The sequence below is a fragment of the Artemia sp. Qi Xiang Cuo genome, chromosome 7, assembly GCF_049724085.1.
Source record: "Artemia sp. Qi Xiang Cuo chromosome 7, ASM4972408v1, whole genome shotgun sequence".
In the NCBI taxonomy this organism is placed as follows: domain Eukaryota; kingdom Metazoa; phylum Arthropoda; class Branchiopoda; order Anostraca; family Artemiidae; genus Artemia; species Artemia sp. Qi Xiang Cuo.
Window position 1 is genome coordinate 49,410,948 of NC_142800.1, and position 16,012 is coordinate 49,426,959.

At 30.5% G+C, this 16,012-nt stretch overlaps 1 protein-coding gene across 1 annotated transcript in view; it reads left to right on the top strand.

Annotated features, from left to right (window-relative positions):
* Positions 1–16,012, top strand: part of LOC148950370 (uncharacterized) — a 186,788-nt gene that overhangs the window by 107,153 nt on the left and 63,623 nt on the right. Inside the window, exon 8 of the mRNA XM_089091851.1 lies at positions 14,939–15,216. Coding sequence (XP_088947977.1) covers positions 14,939–15,216 — 278 coding nt within the window. The remainder of the gene's footprint in view (positions 1–14,938; positions 15,217–16,012) is intronic.

The following is a 16,012-nucleotide window of genomic DNA, read 5'->3' on the forward strand; positions in this document are numbered from 1 at the left end:
TTGCAAAAAGCGAGCAATCCTTTTATATTATAGACCTATAAAGTGGTCAAACACGTTTTGAGAGTATAATTGAGACTATATAACGCAACCAGATGAGTTTTTGAAGCACATTCATCATAGCGTGTTTTCTTTTTTTTTTTTTTTTTGGCAATTGACATTTTTTTATGATAAAAAGTACCATTCATTGCGATCGTAGCTCTATGTTGGCTCGTTTTATATACTTCAGCTTGTCTATTCATTTGTGTTAAATAAAAATCTTGAATCTGGAAAATGAAAAAATTGGTATTTAAACAAAATGTACCTAGCTGCTAATTAAAAAATAGTAGGCTACACTCAGAATTGTTTGATTGACATATGCTGTTAAATCACTTTACGTAAAAGCTAACTATCTTTGCAAAAAGGGATAAGGGATTCGCGAATTGGACTGTACGAACAATCTTATTTGAATAATAGGGAAAAAAACAGAGCTAGATAGCATTTGCGAATTGGATCATATGAAGGTGGAAAAAATGGGTTAAAATGTTTAACAGTTAATGTAACCTCAAAGAGCAGTTTAACTCGCAGCGTGTTTATTATAAACTAAAAACAATATCAATCTATGAAAATGGTTAGCTATGAATAAATGGTCTTATGACTTGACCTACCTTTACTTCTTCGAATGGTTCTGTATAATATACAAGTGGTGTTTGAACAGTGTTGTCAATTTAAAATAGAGTTTAACGTTATAGTATACTAAAAAGTTGATACTAAGAGAGATGTAGATGGCAAGAAAAGAATTTTAATAATGGATAGCTTTACTTCTTCGATTTGTTCTGTATAATACACTAGTGGCGTTTGAACAGTGTTGTCAGTTTAAAATAGAGTCTAACGTTATAGTATACTAAAAAGTTGATACCGAGAGAGATGTAGATGGCAATAAAATAATTTTAATAATTAAATTAAGAAAAAACATTAGAAATCCTTTCAAATAATTTTGTAAGGTGTTTTTTAGTACTAACAATCAAGTATAATAAGCACCAACGACCCTAACCACTAGAGACCTCAACCCCCCAAAGGTCCCCTATCCCCAAACTCGAAGGGCACCCACCCCCCTCCACTCCAACTTTTTGGCCCCCGCCCCCCATTTTCGAATTTTTTTTTGAATTTTTTTTAAATTTTTTTTTAATTTTTCTTTAACATGATATATTTTTTTCAACTTTTGTCTTCGAATGATATGAAACATACTTAAAACAAAAAAAAATCTCATTTAAAATTTTCCAAACTCAAAATGAGAATGGTATAGACATGTTAGTCATGACCTTTACTATTAGAAAAACATTGTTTGTAGTAGCACTTTTTTTTGGACTAAAATTTTTTTGGACTTTGAAATTATTCAACTTTTTTTGTATGTATCTTAAAATGACATGAAATATGCTTATGGCTCTAACAATTGTATTCTATGCTTGCTCAGAGACGCGATGCAGCTTTCCCACTGGTACTCTATGGCCGGTTATCGACACTACCTAGTTTATTGAATGTATTAAATCAGTATTTCTTACACCGTGGAACGATAAACACATAACTAATACCTCTAAAAATTGAAGATGAAGCATTTTAAGAATGTGTATTCACATGATAGTGTTATTGTAGCATTGATTGCTAACAAGGAGAATTATTTAAACTATGAAATAAGTACAAGTGGTAGCACTATCGGAAACGTATGCGTGCATTGTCATGACAGTAAGGAATTGAATTTTCTTGGAGTACAAAAAAAATTCAACTCTTATGATGGTGGATATGCGAGATTGAGATCTCCGGAGATAATTGTACTCAAAGAGAATGCCAACATAAAAATATTAGTTGATAAAGAGGGGCATCTTCTTGCTAGTTCTTGTGGTAACATGTTACCCAGTGTTAAACCATATTGTCAGCTTTCGGGTATTAGCATTCAAATGAAAGCAAAAAGGAAAAGAAAGGCCAACTCTTCTACTAATATCATAAACCATATCTTGTCTACGTGCCGGAACTGTTACCTGTGTAAAAATAGTGTGATAATAGACAATGAAATTGCCAGAAAAATAAAAGAGACATTGGCAGAAAATATTACCAAGGAATATAAAGATGAATCGATTAAAAACAAAGTAACAGCAAACGTTACTGCCATCGATCAAAAAGTTAATTAACCAAATAATACCAAAGACAAAAAGTATATTTAGCTGGTCGATGACACACATGTAAAAATTGTGTATGACTCAAAATGGAATAACGATTATTCTACTGATTACGAACTAAGAGAAGATAATAGCTATAGTATCAAGATAGAACATGGTGAACCATCTTATGGAACAGATTCAAAATGTCCAAAGTTGTTCAATGTCATTAATAATGTATAATAATATATATTTTTGTATTAATATTCTACATGACATTATTTCATTAAAAATATATTATGCATTACATTGTTATGTGTTCATTATTTTTAGAGTAAGCTAGCACATCAAACGTTTAGAATGTCTTTTAAAACATCGGAGATGTAAGAAAAGGAATTTGCATATATCTTATGTCGGATAGATAGGTTAACATAGAGAAAATCTAAGTATAAGAATGAATAAATTCTCTATCAACATCTATTGACAGATACTTGGGATAGCATTGACAGAATCTAAGTATCAGAGTGAATAAACTCTTCATCAATGTCTTTTGACTGATACGTTTGATAATACTGACATAATTTAAATTTCAATTAGGACAAATTCTTTATTAAATTTCTTTATCTAAATCATTTATCGGTTACGTCAGATAACATTGACAAAATCTATCTATTAGAACGAATAAATTCTTTATCATCAACCGTTGTCGGATTTGTGATTATGAAAAAATTGTAAGTAAGTAAGTAACCAACTCTTTCTTGAATTCTCCTCTTTGATACACAATACAGAAATTATAAACAAAAATTATAATTTACAGACTTCATTTGTATGCAATAGATACTGAGAGTTCTATGAGTCCTCCCCGTAATGAACTCTAAGGGTTTTGTGACTCCTCCCCACAATGATTTCAGATGGTTTTATGACTCATCCCCCTAGCCATAACTCCATTCAACCTTGAGCGAAGGTATAAAAGTTTGATGAAGTACTTCTTTACTTAACAACTACATTAATAGCTTCCAAGATGATAGGACTGTATGACACATAATTTATCGGTTTGAAAAAATCATCTTGTGGTGTTATATTTGAATGTGCATTTTTATTATTGTCTATGGAACTCGAAGAAATTGACTGTTATCATTGGATAGTGAACTATAACATGTTTGAGTATGATAAAAGCTTGTGGAGTACTACATTACGTCGTATAAACAGACTGGGATTCTACGATAGAGTGATTAAACTACTTAATAATAGTGGTCAGGAACTGAGAAATTTCCTGGAGGAAGTCAGTGAAATTTGCAGCTTTTTCGGGGTTGAAGCACTCTATTTAAAGGGTAATGTACCTACAGATTAAGTTTTAATTCAAAAGTGTGACCCTAGGAGTCCACTTTTCAATCTAGAAGAATTTAAGTGTCCTAAATTTGAAGGGGCTTATCACCGTCCTGCAGCCGAGGTTAGGTTCTTTGCGCAGTGGATACCAAAGGACATACCTGATCGCGATAAATGCATAAGACACGGTAAAAAATATTCTATACCATGGGCTCCTCGTTTCTCGATATTTAAGAGTGGACTTTAGGTACTATTTTTATGGGAATATGTATTTTTTCTCAAAAAATCTAATAACGTGTTTAAGCAGTGAATATCTTTAAGCTTAACCCGTATTTATTCTTTAGAAGAGTTCTATTCATTTCATTAAATTATGAAGAAATTGTAAGTAAGTAACAATCGCTTTCTTGAATTCACCTCTTGGATACACAATATGGAAATTTCCTTCAAGAAATTATGAAAAAACCGCAAGTAAGTAACAAACTTTATTGTTTTCACCTCTTGGATACATAATACGGAAATTTAATTCACGAAATTGAGAAAAATTGTAAGTAAGTACCAAACTCTTTCTTTAAGTCAGCTCTTGGATACACAATGCAGAAATTTAATTCAGGAAATTATGAAAAAATTGTAAGTAAGTAACAAATTCTTTCTTGAATTCGCCTCCTGGATACACAATACAGACATTTCATTCAAGAAATTATGACAAAATTCTAAGTAAGTAACAAACTCTTTCTTGAATTCACCGTTTGAATGCGTAATACAGAAATTTAATTCAGGAAATTATAAAAAATTGTAAACAATCTTTTTCTTGAATTCACCTCTTGGATACACAATATGGAAATTTCATTCAAGAAATTATGACAAAATTCTAAGTAAGTAACAAACTCTTTCTTCAATTCGCCGTTTGAATGCATATACAGAAATTTAATTCAGGAAATTATGAAAAAAAAATGTTAACAAACTCTTTCTTGGATACACAACACGGAAGTTTCACTCAAGAACTTATGAAAAAAATTGCAAGTAAGTAACAAACTCTCTCTTGGATCCTCCTCCTGGAAAAACAATACGTACATTTCATTCAAGAAATTATAAAAACAATTGTTGAATTCAACTCTTGGATACACAATAGGGACATTTAATTCAAGAAATTATGACAAAATTCTAAGTAAGTAACAAACTCTTTCTTGAATTCGCCGTTTGAATGCACAATACAGAAATTTAATTCAGGAAATTATGAAAAAAAATGTAAATAAACTCTTTCTTGAATTCACAACATGGAAATTTTACTCAAGAACATGAAAAAAATTGTAAGTAAGTAAGTAACAAACTCTTTCTTGAATTCTCCTCCTGGATACACAATACAGACATTTCATTCAAAAAATTATAAAAACAAATTGTGTGTATGTAACAAACTCTTTATTGATTTCACCTCTTGGATACACAATACAGATATTTCATTCAAGAAATTATGAACAAATCGCAAGTAAGTAATTCTTTATTGTTTTCATCTCTTGGATACACATTAGGGAAATATCATTCAATTAATTATAAAAAATTGTAAGCAAGTAACAAACTCTCTCTTGATCTCACCTCTTGGATACAGAATGCAAAAATTTCATTCAAAAAAAGATGAAGATACTGTCAGGAAGTAACAAATTCTTTCTTGAATTCGCCTCCTGAATACACAATACAGACATTTAATTCAAGAAATAATGACAAAATTGTAAGTAATTAACAAACTACATACACACATAGTGAGAGAGATATGCAAAAAGTTGGATCAATTTAGGTTCACATAGAGTGGCGGATATAGAAATTTTATTCGATAAATTATGACAGAATTCTAAGTAAGTAACAAACTCTTTCTTGAATTCGCCGTTTGAATGCACAATACAGAAATTTAATTCAGGAATTATGAAAAAAAATGTAAACAAACTCTTTCTTGAATTCACAACATGGAAATTTTACTCAAGAACTTATGAAAAAAATGCAAGTAAGTAACAAACTCTTTCTTGAATTCTTCTCCTGGATACACAATACAGACATTTCATTCAAGAAATTATAAAAACAATTCTTGAATTCACCTCTGATACACAATATGGAAATTTCATTCAAGAAAGTATGACAAAATTCTAAGTAAGTAACAAACTGTTTCTTGAATTCGCCGTTTGAATGCACAATACAGAAATTTAATTCAGGAAATTATGAAAAAAATGTAAACAAACTTTCTTGTATTCACAACATGGAAATTTCACTCAAGAACTTATGAAAATATCGTAAGTAAGTAAGTAGCAAACTCTTTCTTGGATTCTCCTCCTGGATACACAATACATACATTTCATTCAAAAAATTATAAAAACAAATTATAAGTATGCAAAAAACTCTTTATTGATTTCACCTCTTGGATAGACATTACAGAAATTTCATTCAAAAAATTACGAAGAAACTGCAAGTAATCAATAAAATTTCGTTTTTGTACACCTCTTGAACGGGCAATATAATAATTTCTTTCTAGACACTGAAAAAACATGCAAATAAGTTACAAACTCGCTTTAAATGTCAACTCGGTGATGTAGACTGCAAATACTCCATTTTTAAAATTACGAACCAATTGTAAGTAAGTAACGAAATCCTTTATAAAACCCCTTCCTGGATACGTAATACGGAATATTCATTCAAGAAATAATGACAAAATTCTAAGTAATCAACAAACTACATACACACATAGTGAGAGAGATATGCAAAAAGTTGGATTAATTTAGGTTGACATAGAGTGGCGCCGCCACTTAGATTTGGTCAATTTTATCTAATGCATCTGACAAAAGATGTTGATGAAAAAAATTTATTCCCTCTGACACTTATATTTTTTTCAATTTTATCCTATGTAGCCGAGAAAAGGATGTTGATATACAATTTAATCACTCTTATACTTAGATTTTGTCGATTTTATCCGACATATCCGACAAAAGATGTTGATACAGCATTTATTCACTCTGATACTTAGATTTTGTCAATTTTATCCGATGTACCTGACAACGGATGTTGATAAAAAAAATTATTCACTCTGACACTTAGATTTTGTGAATTTTATCCAGAGTATCTGGCAAAAGATGTTGATAAAAAAAAATTATTTATTCGAGAAAAGGATGTTGATATAGAATTTAATCACTCTGATACTTAGATTATGTCAATTTTATTCGACATATATGACAAAGGATGGTCATAAAGCATTTATTCACTCTGACACTTAGATTTTTTTCAATTTTATCCGACGTATCTGGCAAAAGATGTTGATAACAAAAATTTATTCACTGTGACACTTAGATTTTGTCAATTTTATCCTATGTATTCGAGAAAAGGATGTTGATATAGAATTTAATCACTCTGATACTTAGATTTTGTAAATTTTATCCGACAAAGGATGGTGATAAAGTATTTATTCACTCTGGTTCTTAGATTTTGTCAATTTTATCCAATGTATCTGGCAAAAGATGTTGATAAAAAAAAATTTATTCACTCTGACACTTAGATTTTGTCAATTTTATCCAATGTATCTGACAAAAGATGTTGATAAAAAAAATTATTCACTGACACTTAGATTTTGTCAATTTTATCCTATGTAGCCGGAAAAAGGATGTTGATATATAACGCAATCACTCTGATGCTTAGATTTTTTCGATTTTATCTGACATATCCGACAAAGGATGTTGATAAAGCATTTATTTACTCTGATACTTAGATTTTGTCAATTTTATCCGATGCATCTGACAATGGATGTTGAAAAAAAAAATTATTCAGTCTCACACTTAGATTTTGTCAATTTTATCCGATGTATCTGACAAAAGATGTTGATAAAAAAAATTTATTCACTCTGATACTTAGATTTTGTCAATTTTATACTATTTATTCGAGAAAAGGATGTTGATATAGAATTTAATTACTGATCCTTAGATTCTGTCAATTTGATCCGACATATCTGACAAAGGATGGTGATAAAGCATTTATTCACTCTGATACTTAGATTTTGTTAATTTTATCCGATGTATCTGACTAAAGATGTTGATAAAAAAATTTATTCACTCTGACACTTATATTTTGTCAATATTATCCTATGTATCCGAGAAAAGGATGTTGATATAGAATTTAATCATTCTTATACTTAGATTTTGTCAATTTTATCTGACATCCGACAAAGGATGTTGATAAAGCATTTATTCACTCTGATACTTAGATTTTGTCAATTTTATCCGATTTACCTGACAAAGGATGTTGATTAAAAAAAATTATTCACTCTGACACTTAGATTCTGTGAATTTTATCCGGAGCATCTGGCAAAAGATGTAGATAAAAAAATTTATTCACTCTGTCACTTAGATTTTGTCAATTTTTTCCTATGTATTCGTTAAAAGGATGTTGATATAGAATTTAATCACTGATACTTAGATTCTGTCAATTTTATCCGACATATCCGACAAAGGATGGTGATAAAGCATTTATTCACTCTGACACTTAGATTTTTGTCAATTTTATCCGATGTATCTGACAAGACGTTGATAAAAAAATTTATTCACTCTTACACTTAGATTTTGTCAATTTTATCCCATGTAGCCGAGAAAAGGATGTTGATATAGAATTTAATCACTCTTATACTTAGATTTTGTCGATTTTATCCGACATATCCGACATTGGATGTTGATAAAGCATTTATTCACTCTGATACTTAGATTTTGTCAATTTTATCCGATTTACCTGACAAAGGATGATGATAAAAACAAATTTATTCACTCTGACACTTAGATTTTGTGAATTTTATCCGGAGTATCTGGCAAAAGATGTTGATAAAAAAAAATATTCACTCTGTCACTTAGATTTTGTCAATTTTGTCCTATGTATTCGAGAAAAGGATGTTAATATAGAATTTAATCACTCTGATACTTACATTTTGCCAATTTTATCCGATATATCCGACAAAGGATAGTGATAAAGCATTTATTCATTGTGAAACCTAGATTTTGTAAATTTTATCCGATGTATCTGTCAAAATTTGTTGATAAAAAAATTTATTCACTCTGACACTTAGATTTTGTCAATATTATCCTATGTAGCCGAGAAAAGGATGCTGATATAGAAATTAATCACTCTGATACTTAGATTTTGTCGATTTTATCTTACATATCTGACAAAGGATGTTGATAAAGCATTTATTCACTCTGATACTTAGATTTTGTCAATTTTATCCGATGTACCTGACAAAGTATGTTGATACAAAAAATTTATTCACTCTGACACTTAGATTTTGTCAATTTTATCAGATGTATCTGGCAAAAGATGTTGATAAAAAAAACATCTTCACTCTAACACTTAGATTTTGTCTATTTTATCCGACATATCCGAGAAGTGATGTTGATAATGCATTTATTCACTCTGATACTTAGATTTTGTCAATTTTATCCGATGTATCTGACATTGGAGGTTGATAAAAAAAAATTATTCACTCTGACACTTAGATTTTGTCAATTTTATCCTATGTAGGCGAGAAAAGGATGTTGATCTAGAATTTAATCACTCTGATACTTAAATTTTGTCTATTTATCCGACATATCCGACAAAGGATGTTGATAAAGCATTTATTCATTCTGATACTTAGATTTTGTCAATTTTAACCGATGTATCTGACAAAGGATAGTGATAAAAAAAAAATTTATTCACTCTGCCACTTAGATTTTGTCAATTTTATCCTATTTAGGCGAGAAAAGGATGTTGATCTAAAATTTAATCACTCTGATACTTAGATTCTGTCAATTTAATTCGACTTATCCGACAAAAGATGGTGATAAAGCATTTATTCACTCTGACAATTCGATTTTGTCAATTTTATCCAATATATCTGACAAAAAATGTTGATAAAAAATTTTTTTTCACTCTGACACTTAGATTTTGTCAATTTTATCCCATGTAGCCGAGAAAAGGATGTTGATATAGAATGTAATCACTCTGATACTTATATTTTGTCGATTTTATCTGATATATCTGACAAAGGATGTCTATAAAGCATTTATTCACTCTGATACTTAGATTTTGTCAATTTTGTCCGATCTATCTGGCAAAGGGTGTTGATAAAAAAAATTATTCACTCTGACACTTACATTTTGTCAATTTTATCCTATGTATTTGAGAAAAGGATGTTGATATTGAATATAATCACTGATAGTTAGATTTTGTCTATTTTATCCGACATATCCGACAAAGGATGTTGGTCAACTCATACAGAGTTCTGCAGATGTGGTGGTTAAAATGTGTCAGTACGTGGATTTTCCTATTTCTGAAAGATAAAACCCCACTTTATTAGAAAATCAAATATTATTAATAAAAACAGATGTATTTTAAAAATGAACGTTCTTATTTCTGAAAACTTAAACCCAAGTATTTAAAAAAAATCAAACATTATTAATAAAATCAGATGTATTTTAAACGGGGATATTCATATTTCTGACAGCTGAAACCCAACTTTATTAGGGAATAAATTGTTATTAATAAAGATTACATGTATTTTAAATGTGGGTGTTCTTATTTGTGAAAACTAAAACCCAACTTTATTAAAAAATCAAATATTATTAATAAAATCACATTTATTTTAAACGTGGGTGTTCTTATTTCTGAAAACTAAAACCCAACTTTATTAAAAAATCAAATGTTATTAATAAAATCACATGTATTTTAAACGTGTGCGTTCTTATTTCTGAAAACTTAAACCCAGCTTTATTAAAAAAAATTATTATTAATACAATTAGATTTATTTTAAACGTGGGTGCTCTTATCTCTGAAAACTAAAACCCAACTTTATTAAAGAATCTAATGTTATTAATAAAATTAGATGTATTTTAAACTTGGATTATCGTATTTCTGAAAACTAAAACCCAACTTTATTTTTTTTAAATCAAATTTTATTAATAAAATCAGATGTATTTTAAACGGGGATATTCATATTTCTGACAGCTAAAACCCAACTTCATTAAAGAATAAAATATTATTAATAAAGATCACATGTATTTTAAACGTGGTTGTTCTTTTTTCTGAAAACTAAGACCCAACTTTATTAAAAAAAATTTTTTTTAATAAAATCAGTTGTATTTTAAACGTGGGTGTTCTTTTTTTTGAAAACTAAAACCCAAATTTATTAAATAAAATAAAATATTGTTAATAAAATCACCTGTGTTTTAAATGTGAATTTTCGTATTTCTTGAAACTAAAACCCAACTTTATTAAAAAAAATCTAATGTTATTAACAAAACAAGATTTGTATTAGACGTGAATATTTTCATTCTTAAAAACTAAAACCCAACTTTATTTTAAAAAAATCAAATATTATTATTAACAAAATAACATGTATTTTCAACGGGGATGCTCTTACTTCTGGCAACTACACAGCTTTATAAAAGTATCAAATACCCTAAACATAATCGCATGTGTCTTTAACGGTGATGTTCATAACTCTTTAACCTAAAACCCAACTTTATTAAAATAAATATTATTAGTAAAATCAGATGCATTTTTTCAACCTCTCTTCTGAATTTTCTCAAAGAAAAAAAAAGTTGTAGATCAATTCTAATTTTTTTTTTAAAGAAAATAAAAAGGTTCCACTTCAGTTCTAAATTTTCGTAAAGACGCGAAACAAGTTTTGAGTTTCCTCTGGAGTTGACATCGTACCCTAAAAATAATGGAAACAAAGACGAAGTAATGCATTAAAATATCTTTATTGATATAATTACATGATGAATATCATCCTATAAAATGAACAATGACACCGAAATGGAATAAGTATCATATCACGAGAAAACATTATGAACCAATTTTTGTACGAAGTGTTTAAAGATCTGATGGTCTTTAAAAGACCATTGGTTAGCCATGAATGGGATGGGTGTTATAATAATTCACTATTTATCAGCCACTTGGTATGATCCCAATCTATATCATGGGTTTTGTTGTTGTTCTTCTTCTTCCTGGGATATCGTATGCATATATTCCGAGATGGAATATTTATGGGAACCCATCTGCTAAAAAATCTAACTTCATCCTCAGGATTGTGTATTTTATTCGGAAATATCTCACAATTAAAATCTTCCAAATTGAATAATGGAATATCCGATTTCTATCAGATAATTAAAAGTTTATCAGTGGGTGCATTACCTTTCACGTATAGTGATGTCACACCAAAAAAAACTACATATTTCTCCAACTTCCTGTTGTACAGTGGATATATCCTTCCCTCCTTCATAGAATGGGGGAATCACTCTATCATATAAACCTAGTTTGTTTTATAATACGTAATGTTGTACTCCACATGTCTCTATTGTAAGCATACATATTGTAGTTGATGCACCAGTGATTACAAGAGACTTCACTATGATCAGTAGTCAGCAATAAAAATGCACATTCAAAATTTACACCGCAAACTGACTTCTTTAAACCAATGAATTCACAATCGAGAACACCGTACATCTTCGCAGTTTCTGTATTATATTGATACAACTAATAATCAAATTCAATTTACTGACTGACATACTAACTCTGCATTGGGTTTTTTATACCGACGCGTCAGAGCAACTGTTTTCTGAGAGAAGTAAAGAGCAAGGTTGAAACTTAAAACGGAGAAAAATTGGTTTGGATTATAGTTGTTTTTTCATTGAGTACCATTGATTTTTCTTAATAAAGCTGGGTTTTAGTTTTCAGAAATAGGAACATCCACGTTTAGAATATATCTGAATTTATTAATAATATTTGATTTTTGAAAGAAGTTGGGTTTTAGTCCTCAGAAATAAGAACATCCACGTTTAAAATACATCCGATTTTAATAATAGTTTTTTTTATAAAGTTGGTTTTTAGTTTTCGAAAATAAGTACATCCTCGTGTAAAATACATCTGATTTTATTATTAATATTTGATTTTCTAATAAAGTTGGGTTTTAGTTTTCAGAAATAGCCAGATATATTTTAAGTACAATGCATAAAAAAATAACCCAATTTTGATTATTAGGTCCGTTTGTTATTTATTCAGAATATTAATGGGGAGCGCTATCACCCACTCCACAATACCAAAGCCCAACACAGGATAAAAAATGTTTGTCTTCTTCAATTATGAAACTTCAAAAAAAGTATAAAAAATAGGGGGAGGGGCCCAAAAAGTTGGGGGGAGGTAGTCCCTTGGAGGCTGGGGACCTTTGGAGGTTGAGGTCCTTGGTGGTTAGGGTCATTGATGATTGCGATCCATGATGCTTCAAACCTATAATCACGTCACTACTTGATTTCTAAATATTGTTCTGAATTTCTTTATTAAAATTCCTTTTTTGGGCATTTACATCTCTATTAGTATCAAATTTTTAGTATACTATAATGTTAAAGCATATTTTATATTGACAACACTGTTCAAACGGTACTTTTGTATTATACAGAACACATCCGAGAACTTGAGTTAAGTCCAGTCACAAGGTCATCTTTTCATGGTTAATCGTTTCTGTAGATTGATGCCTAGGACGTTATTCCAAATCTATAATAAATTGCCTATGAGATAGCAACCCCTTCGGGCTTACCTTAACTTGTAGGCAGTTTAATCCTTTTTTACAACCTTCATACAATCCAATTCGCAAATGCTATATCTTTTTTCGCAAATTGAGTTAGTTTACGCAATGATATAACTTTTTATCATTATTAGATACCTTTTTCGCAAGTTGAGTTAGTTTATGCAATGATAGAACTTTTTATCATTATTAGATACCTTATTTACAAGTTGAGTTAGTTTACGCAATGATAGAACTTTTTATCATTATTAGATACCTTTTTCGCAAGTTGAGTTAGTTTACAGAATGATACAACTTTCAACTTAAAATAATTCTGACTGTAGCTTTCCAATTCTTTAATAACCAGCGACGCATTCCTAAGCAAATCAACAATTTTTTTTATATCTAACCCCATATGCCATCAATTCTGGACAAGATGCAAGGTACCTTCAGGCTAGATGTTATTACTGTTTGACAATTTTTTACTCAGAAACATGCTCGGCTTGGCTGTATCTTTAGTAATAACATTATTTATACGAAAAAACGTGATTTTCTTACCCTACGACTGAAACCAGTATTTTTTTTACAGAAAAGTATATTAAACCGTTGAATACGTAATATGACGAAATTTAATTTTGCTATTGAACCTAGAAGTAATTACCCTTTTCAAAGACATTAGTTGTTCTATTAATGAACCCGTGAAACTATACACATATTCTTGTGTAATTCCTTATACTTCTCTGATTGGCCCAGAAAATGGGTGTTGGACCAGAAGCCTGTCTGGTTGCATTACACAATCTCGTCCCTGGTTCCAAATATAACGTGTTTGCTCGCTATATAGGTCCATAATATAGAGGGATTAGTCGCTTTATACGACCTATCGACAAATCTTATACATGCTTACTACTGGCCCTATAGTGAACCTTTCCAGGATTTCGACCCTTTTCGCAGCAAGGTTTATTTCGCAATTTACTCTTTCGGCAGCCCTGTTTGTGCCTATAATTTCACAAAATCAAAACGTCAATGTTTAAAGTGTGTATCATTGCTTTGGCTTAAATTACGATAGTTGTGATGGGACTAAGGAGTTTCATTGGACGAATTTGTTTTGCATGCAGTATTTCTTAAAATTCTGAAAGGTAATTAACTTATAAGGATCGGATTATTTAACCCATAATTTACACTGCAAATATTTAATCTTTATAGGAAGTGGGATAATACTAAAGATGTTTTAAGACAAAAGTTAGGAAGATTTTAGGAAGTGTTTTGGTAGAAATGTTTCGTTTATTCGAACCACAGTATATAAATATTAACCAGTATTATCGTCTCCTATCTCACTCATTATAAAAACCCGGACCGAGGTGCGAGTGCTCCGGAGAACGTAAAAACATAAGCGACATTAGATCTTTTCACGGGTAGACAAGTCAGATTCCTCTTGAACGCGAAACTTGGCTTCAACGTTGGAACACTAAATTTTAAAGAAACTAATTTTAAATTAATTTATTTCAATACATATATGAAAATCGGTAATTAGTAGTGCAATGTTATTATTAGATGTTTTTAGGAATTACAAGTAGGTTTTGAAGTCTCGAGTTGGTTTTAAAGGCATTTTGAGAAACTTTCTGCCAAAATACGTGTTCCGGGGTAATTGGACCGCTGGTGGCAGATCAAATGAGAGGAGCTGTTTGTTCGCGCTAATGAAAGAGTATGTGTGAGGAGCTGTTTGTTCGCACCGAGAATGAAGAGCCAGAAATCATCTGCGGTGAACTTACTGTTAATTATCTTTATACAGTGATTCGAACACTAATTGTAATTTTAGTTTTCCAGCAGGAAGTCCTTGTCCTTGTGAGCAGTGTCATTTTTGTTTAAATCTGTTTCAGTGAATTTTATTAAAGGGTAAAATTATTAACCCTTCGCTTTACTTTTTTTATAGTGGTATTGAGGAGCCTGACCAGATTTTGTCCCTTTCCCAACTTTCCAGCAAATCTGAATCCAATAAAGAGAATCTGGTGGCGAACAAAAAACCAGTAACTCCTGAAAATGTGCCAATTCCAAATGCTGCCACTTCCGGTTCTTTTAAAAAGAGATCTAGACTGCCGCTTGGGGCTGGCGATTCGCCAAAAGTCACAACTGCCGATACTTTTGTTGCAAAAACTAAGGACATGGATTTCGGGTTTTTGGGCTTTGATGAGCGTAATGACTGTTTCACAAGTATGTTCCTTCGTAATTATATTCCAAGAAATATGATGCTGTCACAGTTTTTTGTTGAGCTGTAAAATTATTTCATCTCTCTCTCTCTCTCTCTCTCTCTGTCTCTCTCTCTCTCTCTCTGTCTTTCTTTCTCTCCCTCTTTCTCTTTCTCTCTCTTTCATAAGTATATAGTTTTTCTATGTACATCCTGAAATATGTTTTTCTAAATACGTCCATACTTGACACATGTGATGTGTGACAAAAAAAAAGTTAAGAAAAAGACAATGGCGTATTAGGGTAGTTTTCAGCTAGTAAATAAAACGAAAAGTCAAATCAAATATTTCGGTAAACTATCAGTAAGCCTTCTTCAGTGCAAAAAAAACCTAGCATTATGAAGCTACCTGTGCATAAGGACAAAATGACAGAAGGTAAAGAAATATCTCAGTCGCAAGATCATTCAAAAATTCAATTGGGCATGACTTCTTTCCCTAGCGATTAAATTAGTAGATAGGCTTACAGGCTGCATTAATCTTCTCTTAAAGAATTTACGTTCAATCTAATTTTTGAATGGTCCTTCATTTGCAGTTTGTTTTTCATCAGTCAATGTTTTTTCTTCTGTACAGGCAACAAAGGGTTAGTTTCTTCCTTTACCCTCAGGACGGCTTCGCGGAAGTCTTTGCCGGAAAATCTTTGTTTTTTCATATTTTTTTTCACTGGTTGAAAATTACCTTTGTTTGGTTTTGTCTTTTTCTTAATTTTTTGTTTATTCTCTTTGTTTTTTGTCATATCTCTAGTTTCTCTCTCTCTATCTGTCAAT